The sequence below is a fragment of the Monodon monoceros genome, unplaced genomic scaffold (assembly GCF_005190385.1).
Source record: "Monodon monoceros isolate NGI ecotype Baffin Bay Population unplaced genomic scaffold, NGI_Narwhal_1 Super_Scaffold_20, whole genome shotgun sequence".
NCBI lineage: Eukaryota > Metazoa > Chordata > Mammalia > Artiodactyla > Monodontidae > Monodon > Monodon monoceros.
In genome coordinates, this window is record NW_021703777.1 from 24,880,542 (window position 1) to 24,898,973 (window position 18,432).

Consider the following 18,432-nt stretch of genomic DNA (forward strand, 5'->3'; position numbering starts at 1 on the left):
CTGACCCCAGAGGGTTGTTCTAAGACTTCAATGAGATCTGGGACACAAAGGTGCAAGCCTGGGGCATCATAAAAGCTCCATGACTGTTACCTACAATGATGATATCAGGATGAGGAACAAGCAAACAGCCCTCGCCTCTCCACCGCACCTGAGCCGGTGAACCTGTCAGATGGGCGAGGCATAAGCCAGGCCAGGCAGTGGCCTTGTGGATACAGAGGGATGTGGCTCTGCTACCCTGAGAAAGTCCCTCCTTCGGGAAGGAAGTGTCAGCGTCGCATGGCGATGAGGACATCCACGCCAGGTGGGGCGGCGGGGGATGTAGGAGAGATGGGTGAGAAGGGCAGACAGGGAGGGTCACCTGTGTGCTTGGTGCCGATGTGCGCCTTTATCTCCGTCTCCTCCATGGTGACGAAGTCGCAGGCCGTACAGCAGATGGAAAACATCCACTGTTCCTTGTCCACATGGAGTGACATGTGGCTGACAAACTGGACGTTGAGCTCTGTCTCAAATCCGCACACGTGACAGCTGTACGGGACGAGAGAAGAGTGAGCTTCTAAATGGAGGCTACCCAGTTGCACGCGGTATACTCCGAAATCTGGACCTTGACACGTGTTTTCCTCCCACCAAAAGGCTTTGCGTTAGAAAATTCTTCCACTTTCTGGGACACCTCCGAAGTGGTCACTGTGCCAGACAGGCTAAGTGCCAGCATGATGTACCAATCCCATTCATGCTATAACTATGCTAAATAATCATAAAGTTAATTAAAAATTACAGATTCCAGATGCTGTACATTAACCTAACTGACTCCTTCGGGCAAAGAGATGCGGGGCAGCCTTGCCAAGATATCAGCAGAGCTGGTGTGCTGATACACTCGGGCAGGATTCGATAGCAAGCCCGAAAACTCGGGATTTTATAGCAAACAAACCAAATATTGATTCACGGTTGAATATGGAAGAGAAACATACCATTCCAGGTACTAAATGATAGCACAGCCAGGGGAAAGTATGCAATACTTCCAGGGCTATTCCCTCAGGGTTCTCAGATTCATTTCTCCTTAGGATAATTCTCAGGAAGCAGCGAGGTGCTCAGTGACAAAGGTGGGAGCTTCCCAGCTGTCCAGACCTCACAGCTCATCACCCCTGAGCCCTGCCACTCTCTGGACTCCACTCCACAAAGCCACCTCTAAGACCTCCACCCTTTTAATTAACTCTCCCAGGGCCACCCAAGCCAGGAAGGAGTCAGTGCAACACAGGGTTCAATCCAAGCAAAGCCAATATTAAAAGGAAGCTCAGCCCTGTGACTGAGAAAAGACACTTTGTCATGTGTGCCCTAGCAGATGGGCAGGGAGTGTTCAAGAAACTCTGGGCAACCTGGACCAGCAGGTTCCACTGGTGGCTCACCTGTAATAATAAGGGTGCTTCTTTCCATCACTGCCTTCAGAGGTGACGGCGCTGACGATGTCCTCGGTGTCCGTACTCACCAGCTTCACCGAATGGACGGTCAGGTGCTGGTTCAGGTTTGCGCGGCACTTAGCAGCATACGGGCACAAGTGGCATTTGTATTTTCTTTCCTCTGGGGGAGAAGGGACAGGAAAAATCCCAAACCACTCTCAGAAATGAAATCCCAACACCTTGCCAAAGACCACTTAAGGGTATCAGGAAAGGAGGGTTCAAATCTCATTTCCAATGGGGACAAAGGGAACACTTTGGAATTTTAAATATCTAAAAAGTCTTCACATGGCAGGTCGCTTCTGCTTTCAGACTTTCAAAGATGAAAGAAAGTTCCGGGGCAACTGGACCATCTGCTTTTTCCTGGGTACCTATAGGCCCCTCTTCTTGATAATGTGAGCTCCATGCAGGCTACAAGAATAATTTGTGTGCGTGTGTGTGTGTCCAAGCCCCGACATGTGTCAGTCCAGGGTGGGTGCTGAGCTGAGGAAGGGGATATGATCAGCCTTCCCAGGACTGGTGTGTAAGAGAAGCCCCTCATTTTTCCTAAGCTCCAGGCCTGAGTTAGCCAAGAAATAAACACTAATGACATTAAAGGGACTCCAGATGAAATAACTTAATTGGAAATTTTCATGCTACATAAATAAAATAAAAAACTTTAGTTGATTTCTTAATAGAAACCCTTTCATAAAACTGACGATGTTTCAGAGCTGTTTCCAGAGTGGCATTCTGAATTCATTTGATTAATTAAGAAAATTAAAGGAGCAGGCTTTGCTTTTAGGTACAGATCAAGGTAACAGATGGTAGCAGAGGAAGGAAAGAACAACTTCCTTTTCTATCCTTAGTTCTGAATTTGTAATAGTGGGCTCATCTTAAAGAAAACACCTGTCTTATCTACTTCATGGGAAAGAGTGTGGAAAAAAATTTGTCTGCAACAAAATGTAAGGCATCATTATTATTATAGGTGGTCCCCAGCATCCGAGGTGCTGGTGGCCTGGGCTTCGCAGGGTTGGGGAGGAGCCCTACAGTACAGATAGAAGAGAGTCTTTTCTTTAGAATTTGTGTATTTGTATTAATAAGTGAGGTTGTTAAGTTTTGGTGTTAAGGTTATGATTTCTTCATAAGTGAATTGCTGCGCTTTCTTTTTCTATCATTTGGAAAAGTTTAATAATATCAGAATTTCCTTGTCTCAACAAGTTAAAAAGAACCCAGCTGGGGGCTTCCCTGGTGGTGCAGTGGTTGAGAATCTGCCTGCTGATGCAGGGGACATGGGTTCGAGCCCTGGTCTGGGAAGATCCCACATGCCGTGGAGCAACTAGGCCCGTGAGCCACAATTACTGAGCCTGCGCTCCGCAACAGGAGAGGCCGCGATAGTGAGAGGCCCGCGCACCGCGATGAAGAGTGGCCCCCGCTTGCCGCAACTGGAGAAAGCCCTCGCACAGAAACGAAGATCTAACACAGCCACAAATAAATAAATAAAAAAACAAACCAATGAACTGACATTAAAAAAAAAAAAAAAAGAACCCAGCTGGGAAAGTTTCTGGACCTGATGCTTTTATTAATAGTATCTCCATCATCTTTCCAAATTCCCCTTTGGTAACTGATTTACTTAAGTACCACCACCTCCCCCCTACCCAGCTTGGGTCAACTTTGGAAATTTTGCTTAAATTATCTATGTCTTCTAAAGTTTTCAGCTTTTTTTTTTTTTTTTTGCCATACAGTTGCCCTTATTCTTCAATAATTCTTTAACAGCATCTGTATTAAGAATAAGGCTTCCCAACCTAAATGTCCAGCAACAGGTGAATGGATAATGAAGATGTGATACATATATACAATGGAATACTACTCAGCCATAAAAAAGAATGAAATCTTGCCATTTGCAGCCACATGGGTGGACTTGGAGGGCATTATGCTTAGTGAAATAAGTCAGACAGAGAAAGACAAATACTGTATGATATCACTTATATGTGGACTCTAAAAAATACAGCAAACTAGTGAATATATCAGAAAAGAAGCAGGCTCACAGATATAGAGAACAAACTAGTGGTTACCAGTGTGAGCAGGGAGGGGCAATACGGGGAGGGGGAGAGGGAGGGGGAGGTGCAAGCTGCTGGGTGTAAGATGGGCTCAGGGATGTATTGTACAGCACAGGGAATAGAGCCAATGTTTGGTAATAATTGTAAGTGGAAAGTAATCTTTAAACATTGTATGAAAAGAATTAGGCTTCCTTTTTCATTGCTAATTTTGAATATTTCAGCCTCCTTTTCATTTCTTTTTTTTTTTTTGCTGTACGTGAGCCTCTCACTGTTGTGGCCTCTCCCGCTGTGGAGCACAGGCTCCAGACGTGCAGGCTCAGCGGCCATGGCTCACGGGCCCAGCCGCTCCGCGGCATGTGGGATCCTCAAGACCGGGGCACGAACCCGTGTCCCCTGCATCGGCAGGCGGACTCTCAACCACTGCACCACCAGGGAAGCCCTCCTTTTCCTTTCTTAATCAGACTTAAGGGGATTTATCTATTTTATGGTCTTCTTCCTAGATTTTGTTCTTCTACTAATTCTTTAATATGAGTGCTAAGTTCCTTTATTTTTGTTTTTCTTCCCTTCCAATTAAAATGTTTAAATCTATAAATGTCCCGTGGACCAGAGCTGTAGCTATTCATTCCAGGTTAAGGATGAATGTTCCCCTTTCATTCCTCTTAGATGTCTGGAATTTGTGATCCTTTCCTTTGATACAATTAGGTAGAACATTTTATGGATCCTTGGTTATTTTAAATTTCATTTAAGTATGCTCAGAGAATGTGGCTTATAGAACCTCTACTTTTTATTTATTTATTTATTATTATTATTAATTATTTTTGCAGTACGCGGGCCTCTCACTGTTGTGGCCTCTCCCGTTGCGGAGCACAGACTCCGGACGCACAGGCTCAGCGGCCATGGCTCACGGGCCCAGCCGCTCTGCGGTATGTGGGATCTTCCCGGACCGGGGCATGAACCCGTGTCCCCTGCATTGGCAGGCGGACTCTCAACCACTGTGCCACCAGGGAAGCCCCCTCTACTTTTTTTAATATGTGAAAGTTTTCTTTGTGGTTAAGTATATGACTAAATTTTGTCTTTAGTGGTTTAATAGTTAAGATTAAAAATATTAAGAAATATATATATATATAAAAAGAAATTAATCTTGCCATACTAATACTGTCTTGCTTCTTTTAACTTTGTGTGAGATACAAAACTTTTATTTTCTTTACCACTTTGTTTTGTGTTTCCTGTAAATAAGACACATTTGAATTTTTAACAAGGCTGATCTACAGTGTAAAAATTGAAATAGTTCATTTTTTATTTTCCATCTTGCTTTTTGTTTGCTATTGATTTTACCTCACTTCTTATTGTCCTTGCTTATTATTGCTGCATTGATTAAGTTACTATTTATTCGGGTTTCCGCTTCCCAACACTCAGAATCAACCACATTTCTCCATTATTATATGTAAATAAAGACAGAGACTGTTTCTCCATCAAGGTGCTCTTTTCCCCTCTGCTTCCACCTACCGCAATGAGATGAATCCAATAAGATGGGGTGCAGCCCCATGCCCTGCACCCTCAAGGTGACATCAATAAACTCCTTAGAGTTCAGAAATTTTACCTGAACACACCTAAAAATGTGTATCTTTTCTCATCAATCATCCTTGAACTCAATGGATCCTTTCAATACAAATAAAAAACCCTTTCCAGAGCCTTATTTGAACATGCCAGGTAAAATGGCTTGAAAAGGTCCGGATAAAAACATTTCTACCACTTCCTGATGTAATTCTCTTAGAGACACAGCTTCCTGATCATGGAGAAGCTGGTGGTCCAGGGAGGGAAGGCCCGGCAGGAAGACCCTGACTCACCTGTGTGCAGAGACAGATGTCGGGACAATGTCTGCTGTCGGCCAAATACTTTCCCACACACGTCACAGGGAAAAAGCTGGTCGTTGAATTTCCAAGAGGGCAACCCATTTCCTGCCTCGAGGACTATCTTTTCTGTTTCTGGGCCAAAAGAACAAAGCAGCATGAGGAATAAACAAGGCAACGTGAACACATTTCAGTTTAGTCAACATTCAGGACTTAAGCAAAGACTTCCTTCTGAAGAATGTGGCCGGTAAACTGCAAGTATTGATAAGTCCAAGTAACCTCTGGTCTTCACGCTCAGCTCCTGTCTCTAAGAAGGCCATTCTTGAAAGCTGTGGTGACACATGGATTCCAATTTTAGTCAAGTCTCCCGTGGTTTCTCTCCTTCCTCACTAAAGGTTAGTGGACCTAACCCTCCAGCAGGTTGACAGCTTGGTTTAGCACTGTGCTCGGTATACAGTTGGCACTCCATAAATAGGTGCTGAATGAGTGAATGGTTGAGTTGCATGTTAAAATTTCAGAAATGCAGACTCTCGCCACCAGACCGTAAATCAAGAGGGCCGAAGCTCAGATTCTGATGTAAAAATAGATGGTTCCATCTCTTGAAAGGAAATACACTTTCACTGCCCTTCATGAAAACCGGCTTTGCCCTATTTTCTGGGTTGTGCAGAATCCTTAATGAGGAACTTAATGTTACACAGACTCAGGGATGACAACTGCATACTGCTGGCTATGGTCTGAATGTGTGTATCCCCTGAATTCATATATTGAGACCCTAGTGCTCAAGGCTGTGGTTTTTAGAGGTCGGGTCTCTGTGAGGTGATTAGGTCATGACGGTGGATCCTCATGAGTGGAATTAGTGCCCTTAAAAAAGAGGCCTCATGTGGCTCCCTAGCCCTTTTGCCACGTGAGGACACAGCAAGATGTAGGCAGTTTGTGTCCTGGAAGATGGCCCTCACCCGACCATGCTGGTACTCTGATCTAGGGCTTCCAGCCTCTAGAACTGGGCAATACATTTTTATTGTTTATAAGCTACCCAGTCTGTGGTATTTTGTTACAGCAGCCTGAACGGACTCAGACACTACTCCACATAAAACTCCCTAATGCAAGAGTACACAACCAGAATTTCCCCCAAAGTCTCATCATATTAGAGAAAATGACGAGAACCACAAGGTCTTCTGTACCTAATTCACAGCCATGAATGACCTAAGTGGGCGTTAATACCTTCTCCTGTCATCTTAAAAAGTTTTATTTTCTCGTCATCATTCATTGAGTTACCTTTAATTTTCTCACCCTTATTTCTTCTCACTGAACTGTAATGGATTCTACAAACATTCCTTCTACAGTAAGATAAGGAGAGAGATGACAGACTACCAAAAAGAGGGAAGGGGACACTTCCACGAGGACACTTGTCTGGGCCATTAATAGGGCTTTTGGCCTCAAGTTTGAAGAGCAAGACAAATAATTTACTGAGTCAATATCTTGTCCTTTACCTCAGTAAATTCTTGCGAATGTTCCTACAGCACGGTAGTGCTTTATAGAACCGGATACCACATGGAAAGAACTTTTCATAAAAACCAAGCAGATGAAAACATTCAGACCACTGGGCAGAGACAGCATCAGAACAAAGAATTTGATTTCACACAATTTGGTTAAAACTGCTTCCCATATACAAATACAGGCTTCTACCTGGATCTGGGTGAGTCAACTGGATCAATTTTCATCTGAATTCAGGCTTGCCAGATAGTGTGATCTCAGGAAAGAAGTAAATACGAATGTATGTTTGGAACGGGGTGGGGGATTGATGGTGAAATTGCAACAATGTTTGCTGTGAGGCACCTGCCAGCAATCCTAACACCGATAAGGCACATTTATCGATTTACCTGTGTTTGCTAAACGTAGCTTTTTGGGCCTCAGAGAGAAGAGCTAGTCTTCTTATTAGAGTAGGAAACGTGTGACTACAAACCTCTTCAGGGGAAGGGGCGGAATTCTGGGGGAAGGAAGGTGAAAAGGGAGGTACAGGGCTCTGAGATGTGCGGACAGGAGCCACTCTCAGACGACTGCCCTTGAGTCCAAGCCATGGGCGTTTCCACCGCATGGCGCAAGAGGGTATTTTAGCAGCTCCTTTGAAGTGTGTAATCAAAACAGTGCTTCAAAGGAGGATGACAGTAATAATTATAAGGAGAGATCAAGAGGGTACAGGGTCTTCCAATACATTCACAACAAGAATGAACTAATTGGGTCACAGACTGAACAAGTAGATGCAATTAAAAAGAAAGACATCTCTTAATAATATTAGTCACACGCTTGAGACATTGAAGCATCATGAAAAGTCCACTTCCCTCCAGTGGCCTAGAAAATGGTTCGAACCATGAAGGCTGTGCTGCGGGCAAGCAGAAGGCCCACCTGCAGCCGCGGAGGCAGGAGAGGCACCACGGGGGCGGCCAGGCTTGGTCAGCCACACCCCTGGGGCCTGGACCCCAAGCCTCACCCCGCTTGCTGTCTGCATTTGCTACGGCCGCCTGTTGTCATTTCACACGCGGGAGCAAGGCAACCCGGCCATAGAAGCCTCATCCCAGAACACGACCTTGAAATCACAGCGGGGTGAGGCTGGAAGTGGAGGTGCAGGGGCGGGAGGGGAATTATTACTGCCTAAACAAGTACTAAAGTAAAAGGCCTGCTCTTCTTTTCCCGGAGCTGAAATGGAGCTCAGCAGATGCTACGTTCTCCCACATTTCCTGGAGATGGTGTCAGCCACATGCCATGGGAGAAAAACACAGAATTTTTTGATTCTTCCTGTCTCTGTGTATGTACCACCAAAAGCTGTCCATCTGGTTCCAGAGTGATATCTGAATGTGATGGACACCCAGCAAGGCCAGGCTTTAGAACGACCACAGCCTGCCTTGTGGAAGCTGGACTGGCCCCATCACCGTGGAGGGCTGCCAGCTGGGACACCGGCTCTCCAGGAAGCGTTCTGGAAGACAGCAGCGCACTCTGTCTGCAGCTCTTGAGGATCGAAAGTTGCCAAAAATACTGAAAATTATTTAAATTGTGAACCTATTGATAAACGTTTATGAAAACAGATGCGTAGGCCTGTACTAATCTCTAGGCGTTAGCAATACAGACTAACCCTACATTAAGCAAATCACTGCACGGACAGTGGCGAGTGTCCCCAGGGTGTGTATCTTAAAGCTCAATTCATAGTCACAGGTACTGTTCTCCATCTCCTTCTCGGAGGAACCGAATGAACTGGCCTGGTTACCTCTGCGGTCACATGCTACAGGTTTAACAAAAAGATATCACGATTTGATTTGTGTGTGTGTGGACACTGTGAAAGCTAAAATTGCCATATTTTAATGTAAAGTTTTCCTGTTCTTTGATTTTTGATAAACTTGGGAAACCAAAAAAAAAATAAAACAACAACAAAAAACCACAAAGACCTCAAAGATCTTTCTGGAATCCCACTGCCTTAACTGAGTCATCATCACTCACCAGGACTTGCAAAAGCCTCTAAAGAGCCTCATGGGTACCATTCCAACAGCCCCTCTCTCAATTCCAACAGCCCCTCCTCACGGGTCCCAGAATGATCTTTCTGAGGCCCAGGTCAGGTTATGTCTCGTCCTGTGTTCTAATGGCTTCCCCAGGCCAAACTCCTGTGCATGGAGCCTGAGGTCCTTCATACTCTGGCTCCAACCATCTCCCCGCTTCAGCTCCCCACTTCACCTCCCACCATCCAAGGGCTCCGCGGAGTGAGCGACTCACCTTTTCGGGAACAAGCTAGTGCCTTTGGAGATGTCAGTGCTTTTGAACCAACTATGCCCCCCCCGCCAGCAGCCACTCCCCACCTTGGCACCTCTTTCTGCACACAAACTCCAGCTCATTTTCAAGCGCTATCTCAGACTGCATCTCCTCGGTAAAGCCTTCCCCAGTTCCCCAGGTAAGGAGTCATTTCCCATTCTCTGTCCCAAAGCACTTTTATGAATACTCTATTGCACCACTTTACCTGTTATATTATTTATTTACATATCTTCTATATTATATGCATTTTTTTTTTTTTTTTTTTTTTTTGCGGTACGCGGGCCTCTCACTGTTGTGGCCTCTCCCGTTGCAGAGCACAGGCTCCGGACGTGCAGGCTCAGCGGCCATGGCTCACGGGCCCAGCTGCTCCACGGCATGTGGGATCTTCCCGGACCGGGGCACGAACCCATGTCCCCTGCATCGGCAGGCGGACTCTCAACCACTGTGCCACCAGGGAAGCCCTATATGCATCTTTTTATACGGAGTACCCAGCAAGTCCAACATGCGGTGGTGCTCAGTAACGATGTTCGCTGGCCTCCTCTCCCTGTTCGAAGGTGACTCATTGAAGGAGGGGGTTCTGCAGGATTTATTTGTGCATCGTCGGTATGGGCACAGTGCCTGATACATAGCAGGTGGGTAGTAGATAGTTGCTGAAGAAATGAATGACTGAATGAAAGGATCCAAGTGAGGCAGGGAATAAACATTATTCTTATTTTATAGTGGGAAAGACTGAGCCCTGGAAATACCATTAGTTAAGGCTAATGGCCAATTCAGGGTGAAAAATAAGGCTACTTGCCTTCTGAATGGTGTCTTAACTCAACCCAAGAACGGTGATTTTATGATTTTATTAGTGGAAATATTTGCAGTCCTGAGCCATATCCCCAGAGGTCCTCTGTCCTTACTTCCTCCCAATAACAAGCCACAGGATTATTCTCTTCAAGACAAATTCTGTGGCAGACGCTGTTTTTTGATTAACCCAATAGTTATTCTCAACTTTCCTTCTCCCCTGTCTATTCCCACTGTACAGGCAGCTGGGGTGGTCATGTGCTAAAATTCTGGCCAATGAGAAGGCTTTTGCTTTCCTGACAAAGAGAAATGTAGGCTTGGTGTTGGCCCTCTTCTCTCTTTTTCTTGCCTTGATCACAGAGGAAATGCCTGGGATTATGGAAGCCATTTTGTGCATATGAGACCTGAGGATGAAAACCAACCTGCCAAGGATGGAGGAAGGGAAAGATGGGAAAAGTCTGGGTCCTTGATGGCATCTTCCAGTAGCTGAAAAAATGGCAGGAATACCGCTCTGGACTTACTTCTTATGCGAGGAAAATAAACCCCTGTTTCTTTCAGCCACTGTTAGTTGGGTTTTCTCTAACTTATGACATTCTTAATTGAAACCCTCCTATGGTTACTCTTGGTCTTGGGACTTTGGAAGTTAGGTCTGGCCTTTGACAAGCTTTATTCCAAAACACTTGCATCCTGTGAAGAACTCTCCATGTTCACTGTCAACAGCAACAAGTTTACAGACATCTGAGCCCATTTCCATCTTAATCGTCTTCTTCTGTTCTGCTCAAAAAACTTAAAAAGTTCCTTTTAAACTATTAAGGAATATGCTTTCTAAAAACTTCTGATTGAAGCATAACACATCACAGAAAAATTCACATAACACTAACTCCTTTTCAATCAGTCCAAAGTCACGAAAAATTTTGGAATATAGGTATTATTTTTTTTAATTTGCTCTTCTTGGGCTTCCCTGGTGGCGCAGTGGTTGAGAGTCCGCCTGCCGATGCAGGGGACACGGGTTCGTGCCCCGGTCCGGGAGGATCCCACATGCCGCGGAGCGGCTGGGCCCGTGAGCCATGGCCGCTGAGCCTGCGCGTCCAGAGCCTGTGCTCCGCAACGGCAGAGGCCACAACAGTGAGAGGCCCGCGTACCAAAAAAAAAAAAAAAAAAAAAAATTGCTCTTCTTCATCTTTATTCCCATATCCTTTAATATTTGTTTCATTGTCTTAAAAAGATGCAAATGATTTTCTTCATTTCTTTTATAGCAAAATACTTATTTAATGATTATATATTTTTTATACAGTGTCTCAGAGGATTCTGTCTCCTACAAAGCATTTTATTTCCCTTTATCCTCTTACACTCTGATTCCTGAGATAGCCATAAATTTTTCCCATAAATTCCTCGCTACTTGGTACTATTTCATTAGATGCTTTTCTCTCTACTTTTCCACTCACGGTCTTTGCTTTGAATGCCATTTGGGTCTTTGCCTCTTCCTTAAATACATTTTTGTTTTAAACGAAGTAAATAGGTGTGCAGGAGCAAGCACTTTTTTTTTTTTTTTTTTTTTTGCAGTACGCGGGCCTCTCACTGTTGTGGCCTCTCCCGTTGTGGAGCACAGACTCCGGACGCGCAGACTCAGCGGCCATGGCTCACGGGCCCAGCCGCTCCACGGCATATGGGATCTTCCCAGACCAGGGCACGAACCTGTGTCCCCTGCATCGGCAGGCGGACTCTCAACCACTGCGCCATCAGGGAAGCCCCAGGTGCAAGCACTTTTATCCCCTACAGTACAGTCAGGAATATGGGAACAGGGCATTTGGAAAGTCACCTCATCTTAGTGGTCCCAATGCAAGGCTCTCAGCTCCTCCCCTTTTTGGTGAACTGAGGCCCCTCATTCATAATGGTGAGGCCCAATAGCCAAGAGACAGGATGCCAAACTCCTCCTCTTGTGACCTAGTCATCCAAGGGAAAAGGTCTCATTTCATGCACAGATACTGGGAAGATGAAACCCATCCATCAAGTATTTCTCCAAAAACTTCCATGAAAGAAACCCATCTGGTACATTTGCGGAGGGAGCTCCATCAAACTCTACGTGACAGAACATTGGATCCAGTAGAGGACTCAGCTTTTTTCTGAATCCAACTCCTTCATTTCCATAAGGATGAAACCGAGGTATAAAATTCCAGGACCTCTTCCCCCTCAGTGCACCCCACAACCTGTACAGGGTTGAATAATAGAATCAAGGTTTCCAGAGTCACTAAGGCTCCCTCCTGCCCCAAACTTTAGTTCAGGGAGGAACCTGAAGGATTGTCTTGTTCAATGTTCTCTTCCTACATATAAGGAAACCGAGACCCAGAGGACTGAATTGATTGCCCAGGTAACCTGGCTAGTGACGCTGGGAGAGGAGACAGCAGACCATGGGTCTCACTGAAGCTCCTCCAAGCCATACGGGATCACTGCCAAAGGTGACCACAAACAAGGAAGGGACTTTTCTTTCTCCTCTTGTGTTTTGGCCCTGAGTTTAATTTCTTGGTTACAAGTGGACATGTGTAGATTTAGCAAAAATTCACAGATACTAGGATTTCTTTCCGTCTCTCTTCTTGAAGGTGTCAGCCTAGAGTATTTCCAGCCACAGAGAAATTAGAAACTGTAATATGTCATGAAGTAGAATAAAGAAGGAACAAGAGGAAGATCAAATGGGAAAATCCTAAAAGCCAAGCCCCTCTGAGGTAAACTAGTTATTACTATAGAAAGTTCCCTTGGGCCTTTCATTGACATTTGGGGAACATTTTTGTTAAGCAAACAAAACGAGGGGCAAAGGAAAGGACTTGAATTTGCTTCTTCCGATTTTAACATCTTTTAGCTCCCTGACTGGTGTATCATCTGGCTTTGTCGCTGTGTTTTGCTGTGTGAGAAGATCCCTGTATCTCCTGCCAAAATAATCCTCTCAAAGAATCATCTCTCAACCTGACTTTGGCAAGAGAAATGTGGAAAGAGAAGGCTTTATTTGGTTAAAGCCATAAGCAAAAGATTGGCCAAAATGTGACCTCAACACATAAATAACTGTCCAGATTGACTAAATCTGCATCAGTTGCTCAATGAGGAAGAGGCTCTGGGGCCACATGGGTTTTCCATTACGACAGATGGTATTTTGAGTCTTTCTTTCATCGTCAAGCCTGGAGAGTTTCGAGGCATATTGCAGATGAACTTCTGAAACCCTCGGCATTTAGAGTCAGTACTCTTCTATAGGGTTAAAACCTATCCAATCATTTCCAGGCAGGGCGTGTGATTTTTCTGGTTAGTCCTTTCCCTGCTGGCTCTATCCTTTGGTTTCAGGGGCTTAAGACAAGCTGCCGCCCTCTGAGGGCTGCTTGTGAGTTAAGGAGTCAGCTGTGGTTTAGGACTCTTTGGGGGTTAATATCTTTGCTCTAGTGATTGCGGTTCTATATCCTTTACAAATTCCTTTTCTTTTTAAGGGTCACTACAACTTAGGGTAATATGGCAGGTCCTAACACAACTCTTAGGTTCCCTATGACCACCTCTCTGCAGGTCTTAGTGCAACCAAATTCCCCTTTAAAGACCATTCCAAACACTCTGCCAAAACATAGGATTTTCTGCTGGTTAAGATGTCAGACCAAGGAACAGCTAAGATAGCAGAATTTAGTAAGAGTCAATCTGTGCTCAATTAAAAATAGTGGGTAGAGATTTTTAGGCATAAAAGAGTTCACAGCCTTGATCTTTTTTGGCCTCATTTCAAACTTTAATGCTTAACATACTTAAGCATTAAAGTCCATGCATAGGTCCAAGAAGTACTTCTCCAAAAATTTTCATGAAATAAATCCATCTGGTAGAATTTGGGAGGGAACTCTATTAAACTCTACTTGACAGAACATTGGATCCAGGAGAGGACTCATGTTTCTTTAACCCTAACTGCTTCCCTTCCATGAAGATGAAACCAAGGCATAAAATTCGAGGACCTCTCTCACCGCAATGCACCCCACAACTTAAAACTTACACAGGGTTCAGTTAACAGAGTCAAGGTCTCCAGAGTAACTACATCTCCATCCTGCCCCAAATCTCACTTCAGGGAGGAACCTTAACAATTATCTTGTTCAATGGTCTCTTCTTATTCAATACATATAAGGAAACCAAGGTCCAGAGAATGGAAGTAACTACCCCAGTCTCACTCAAGCTCCTCTCAACCACAAGACTACAGACGTCTACAACCAACACGGGTTTGTGGAATTGGTTATTAGTAAACATCCTGGGATCAACTTAGAAAAGTCTTATGGCATTTTTTGCATAATTCTGGGCAAGAGTTAGCCTCAAAGAATCCTTACTAATGGACTTTTAATTTGGTAAAGAACCATAAGTGTTTTCTACACCTGCTTTTATTCATTTAAAATCAATAGAAGAAAACAGAACCTGGATTCCTCTGGTAATGGAAAATGGCTAGGACTTGGTACCCCTAATTCCAGTGAGGCTGATCACATGAGCATCTTAGGGAACTTCTCTAAGCATCCAAACAGAGAGAGTCACTGGCAGAATTTAGCCAATAGATGTCTGTCACCTCTGTATAACTTCAACTTAACAAGAAATCCATTGGGAATTTGGATGCTGCTTCTATATTTTCCCTCTACTTGTGTTTCCAAGATCAGTGGACCTTCAATAAATGCTTACTGAATAAATGAGACAGTCACATCACCAAGATCATGATTGGTGAACTAAATGGCAACCAAATTTTACATTGCAACAGGGAAGCAAACTGACAATATTGATTCAGGAGTGACATCTACAGGGCTTTGGTTATTATCTTGCCACTTACATACACCAGTAACCACTTCTCTTCTTAATGATGATGGTAAGATTTAAAGTCTTAGCAAATGCCCTCAGAATGTCCCAATGTTGAGAACATTTATAAATCTTTGTTAGAAAACCATTAGGCCTGGGAGCTGTGTCATTCTTATGTCTTTGTGGCAGACACTGCTGACTACTTACTCAATATCCGACAGAGTGACAACTTTTTTCTTTAGGGTAGCACTGTGCCTTGTTAAAAATCATGCACTTCCCTTCACAACTTCCACTGCTGTTAGGGCCTTGCCCTGAAACATAGTTCTGGCCAATGAGATTCACCCCATTTGGGCAGCATATCTCCATTATGCAAAACAATATCAGAGTTTCCTAAAAGTATATTAAGGATTTAAGTTTAATTAGGTCCCATTTGTTTATTTTTGTTTTAATTTTCATTATTCTAGGAGGTGGGTCAAAAAAGATGTTGCTGTGATTTATGTCAAAGAGTGCTCAGCCTATGTTTTCCTCTAAGAGTTTTATAGTGTCTGGTCTTACATTTAGATCTTTAATCCATTTTGAATTTATTTTTGTGCATGGTGTTAGGGGGTGTTCTAATTTCATTCTTTTACATGTAGCTGTCCAGTTTTCCCCAGCGTCACTTATTGAAGAGGCTGTCTTTGCTCCATTGTATATTCTGGCCTCCTTTGTCATACATTAGGTGACCATAGGTGTGTGGGTTTATCTCTGGGCTTTCTATCCTGTTCCACTGATCTATATTTATGTTTTTGTGCCAGTACCATACTTTCTGGATTACTGTAGCTTTGTAGTATAGTCTGAAGTCAGGGAGGCCTGATTCCTCCAGCTCCTTTTTTTTTTTTTGTTCCTCAAGATTGCTTTTGCTATTTGAGGTCTTTTGTGTTTCCATACAAACTGTAACATTTTTTGTTCTAGTTCTGTGAAAAATGCCACTGGTCATTTGATACAGATTGCACTGAATCTGTAGATTGCTTTGGGTAGTATAGTTATTTTCACAATATTGATTCTTCCAATCCAAGTACATAGTATATCTCTCCACCTGTTTGTGTCATCTTTGATTTCTTTCATCAGTATCTTATAGTCTTCTGCATACAGGTCTTTTGCCTCCTTAGGTAGGTTTATTCCTAGATATTTTATACTTTTTGTTGCAATGGTAAATGGGATTGTTTCCTTAATTTCTCTTTCTGATCTTTCACTGCTAGTGTATAGGAATGCAAGAGATTTCTGTGTATTAGTATTGTATCCTGCAACTTTACCAAATTCATCAATTAGCTCTAGTAGTTTTCTGGTGGCATCTTTAGGATTTTCTATGTATAGCATCATGTCATCTGAAAACAGTGACAGTTTTACTTCTTCTTTGCCAATTCGGATTCCATTTAGACAACCCTCAGAATGGGAGAAAATATTTGCAAACGAAGCAACTGACAAAGGATTAATCTCCAAAATATACAAGCAGCTCATACAGCTCAATATCAGAAAAACAAACAAACCAATCAAAAAATGGGCAGAAGACCTAAATAGGCATTTCTCCAAAGAAGACATACAGATGGCCAACAAACACATGAAAGAATGCTCAACATCACTAATCATTAGAGAAATGCAAATCAAAACCACAATGAGATACCATCTCACACCGGTCAGAATGGCCATCATCAAAAATTCTACAAACAATAAATGCTGGAGAGGGTGTGGAGAGAAGGGAACCCTCTTGCACTGTTGGTGGGAATGTAAATTGATACAGCCACTATGGAGAACTGTATGGAGGTTCCTTAAAAAACTAAAAATAGAGCTACCATATGACCCAGCAATCCCACTACTGGTCATATACCCTGAGAAAACCATAATTCAAAAAAACACATGCACTCCAATGTTCATTGCAGTACTATTTACAATAGCCAGGACATGGAAGCAACCTAAATATCCATCAACAGAGGAATGGATAAAGAAGATATGGTACATATAGACAATGGAATATTACTCAGCCATAGAAAGGAATGAAATTGGGTCATTTGTAGAGACATGGATGGACCTAGGGAGTGTCATACAGACTGAACTAAGTCAGAAAGAGAAAAGCAAGTATCGTATAATAACGCATATATGTGGAATCTAGAAAAATGGTATAGATGATTTTATTTGCAAAGCAGAAATAGAGACAAAGACATAGAGAACAAATGTATGGATACCAAGGGGGAAAGGGCTGGGGAGGGAGGAACTGGAAGACTGAGATTGACACATATACATTATTGATACTATATATAAAATAGTCAACTGATGGGAACATACTGTAGAGCACAGGGAACTCTACCTAATGCACTGTGGTGACCTAAATGGGAGGGACGTTCAGAAGGCAGGGGATATCTGTATGTGTATGGCTGATTCATTTTGTTGTGCAGTGGAGGCTAACACAACATTGTAGAGCAACCATACTCCAATAAAAATTAATTTTAAAAAGTATATTAAGGAGATAATGCATAATTAAAACCATAGGCTACAGGTACAGAGGATTTACCATTGTGCCAGGCACTCTATTATGATGTACACATATTATATTGAAACGTATAACGGCACTATGGTTAGATACTACTGTTACCATTTCCATTTTACAAAAAAAGACATATCAGGCTCAGGGAGGCTGAACAATGAATTCAAGGTCACGCAACTGATAAGTGACAGTCTATCCCAAACCCAGGTCTGACTCCAAAGCCCAAACCCTTAACCATTCGTTACATGATACTACTGTACAAGATCAAAGAAGAAAATCCAAGGGTTCTGATTTATCTCACCAAAGACAAATTTATCTGCTACAATCTCGATTTGTTCCAATTTAAATTTTCCTATATTCACCAGCCATGAAGAAGAAGCATCCGTGATTGCACAAATTTAAAGGAGGCTTTACTGGGGCGACCCAAATGCCTACCCCAGGACCTAGATGGAGAGAGAATGGTGGAATTCGGAGCCCGCCAACTCCCTTCTCTTGCCTGATTCCTCTTGGGTCTCCTCCTAGGTCTTTACTGCTGATGGGTTGCTGGATATCAAAAATCTGAGCACCAGTTATGTAAATTTTAATTAAATCCTTTCAGGTCAGCTTTCATTGGTCCTAGAATAAGCCCCTCTAATGACTGTTCTTTCAACTTTTCCCAGCGAAGTAAAAGAACAGGCATTCAAGTGTGGAGCTACCCCATGACTGTATTAGGTGATGGTGAATCTTTAAATCAAAAAAATTTTCTTCTACAAATTATTATAAAGTATGGGCACATATGAAAACACCTTGAGGGAAAACACTACCACTCCTTGGGCAAATGGGAGAATTCACTCTTTTTCCCCTTGTAAATTGCTGAACTCGGTGCTCCATATTTATTTATTGAATAAAGGAGGGGATGAATAAACTAAAAGCAAATCACCATTGTTAAAAAATTTAAACTTTATAAAATATTCTAGACTGTGAAAATTCAGACCTTCTAAACTAACTTCTAAAATACTAAAAATGTTGATGTTCATTTACTTCTAATATTATATGATGTGCTATGCACCACACCTATAGAGTATTTTTTAAATATTTAATATGTTTCTTTTAAAATTCAAGTCACAGTCATTTCCAAATATTATTCAAGTAAGCCCCTAGGGATTCTGTAGTTCCCTTCACTGAATTGGAATCTGCTGGTATTCTCAATTATTCTAGTTCTCTTTTCTTATGGACAA

General features: G+C 43.0%; 1 protein-coding gene across 3 annotated transcripts in view; it reads right to left on the reverse strand.

Moving 5' to 3' along the window:
• The window catches only part of ZNF827 (zinc finger protein 827), a 178,900-nt gene that overhangs the window by 15,499 nt on the left and 144,969 nt on the right, over positions 1-18,432 (reverse strand). For all 3 annotated transcript variants that reach the window (XM_029235163.1, XM_029235161.1, XM_029235162.1), the window contains 3 exons: positions 5,332-5,469; positions 1,401-1,572; positions 359-525 (listed from right to left, as the gene is read on the reverse strand). In XM_029235163.1, the coding sequence (XP_029090996.1) occupies positions 359-525; positions 1,401-1,572; positions 5,332-5,469 (477 nt within the window). The remainder of the gene's footprint in view (positions 1-358; positions 526-1,400; positions 1,573-5,331; positions 5,470-18,432) is intronic.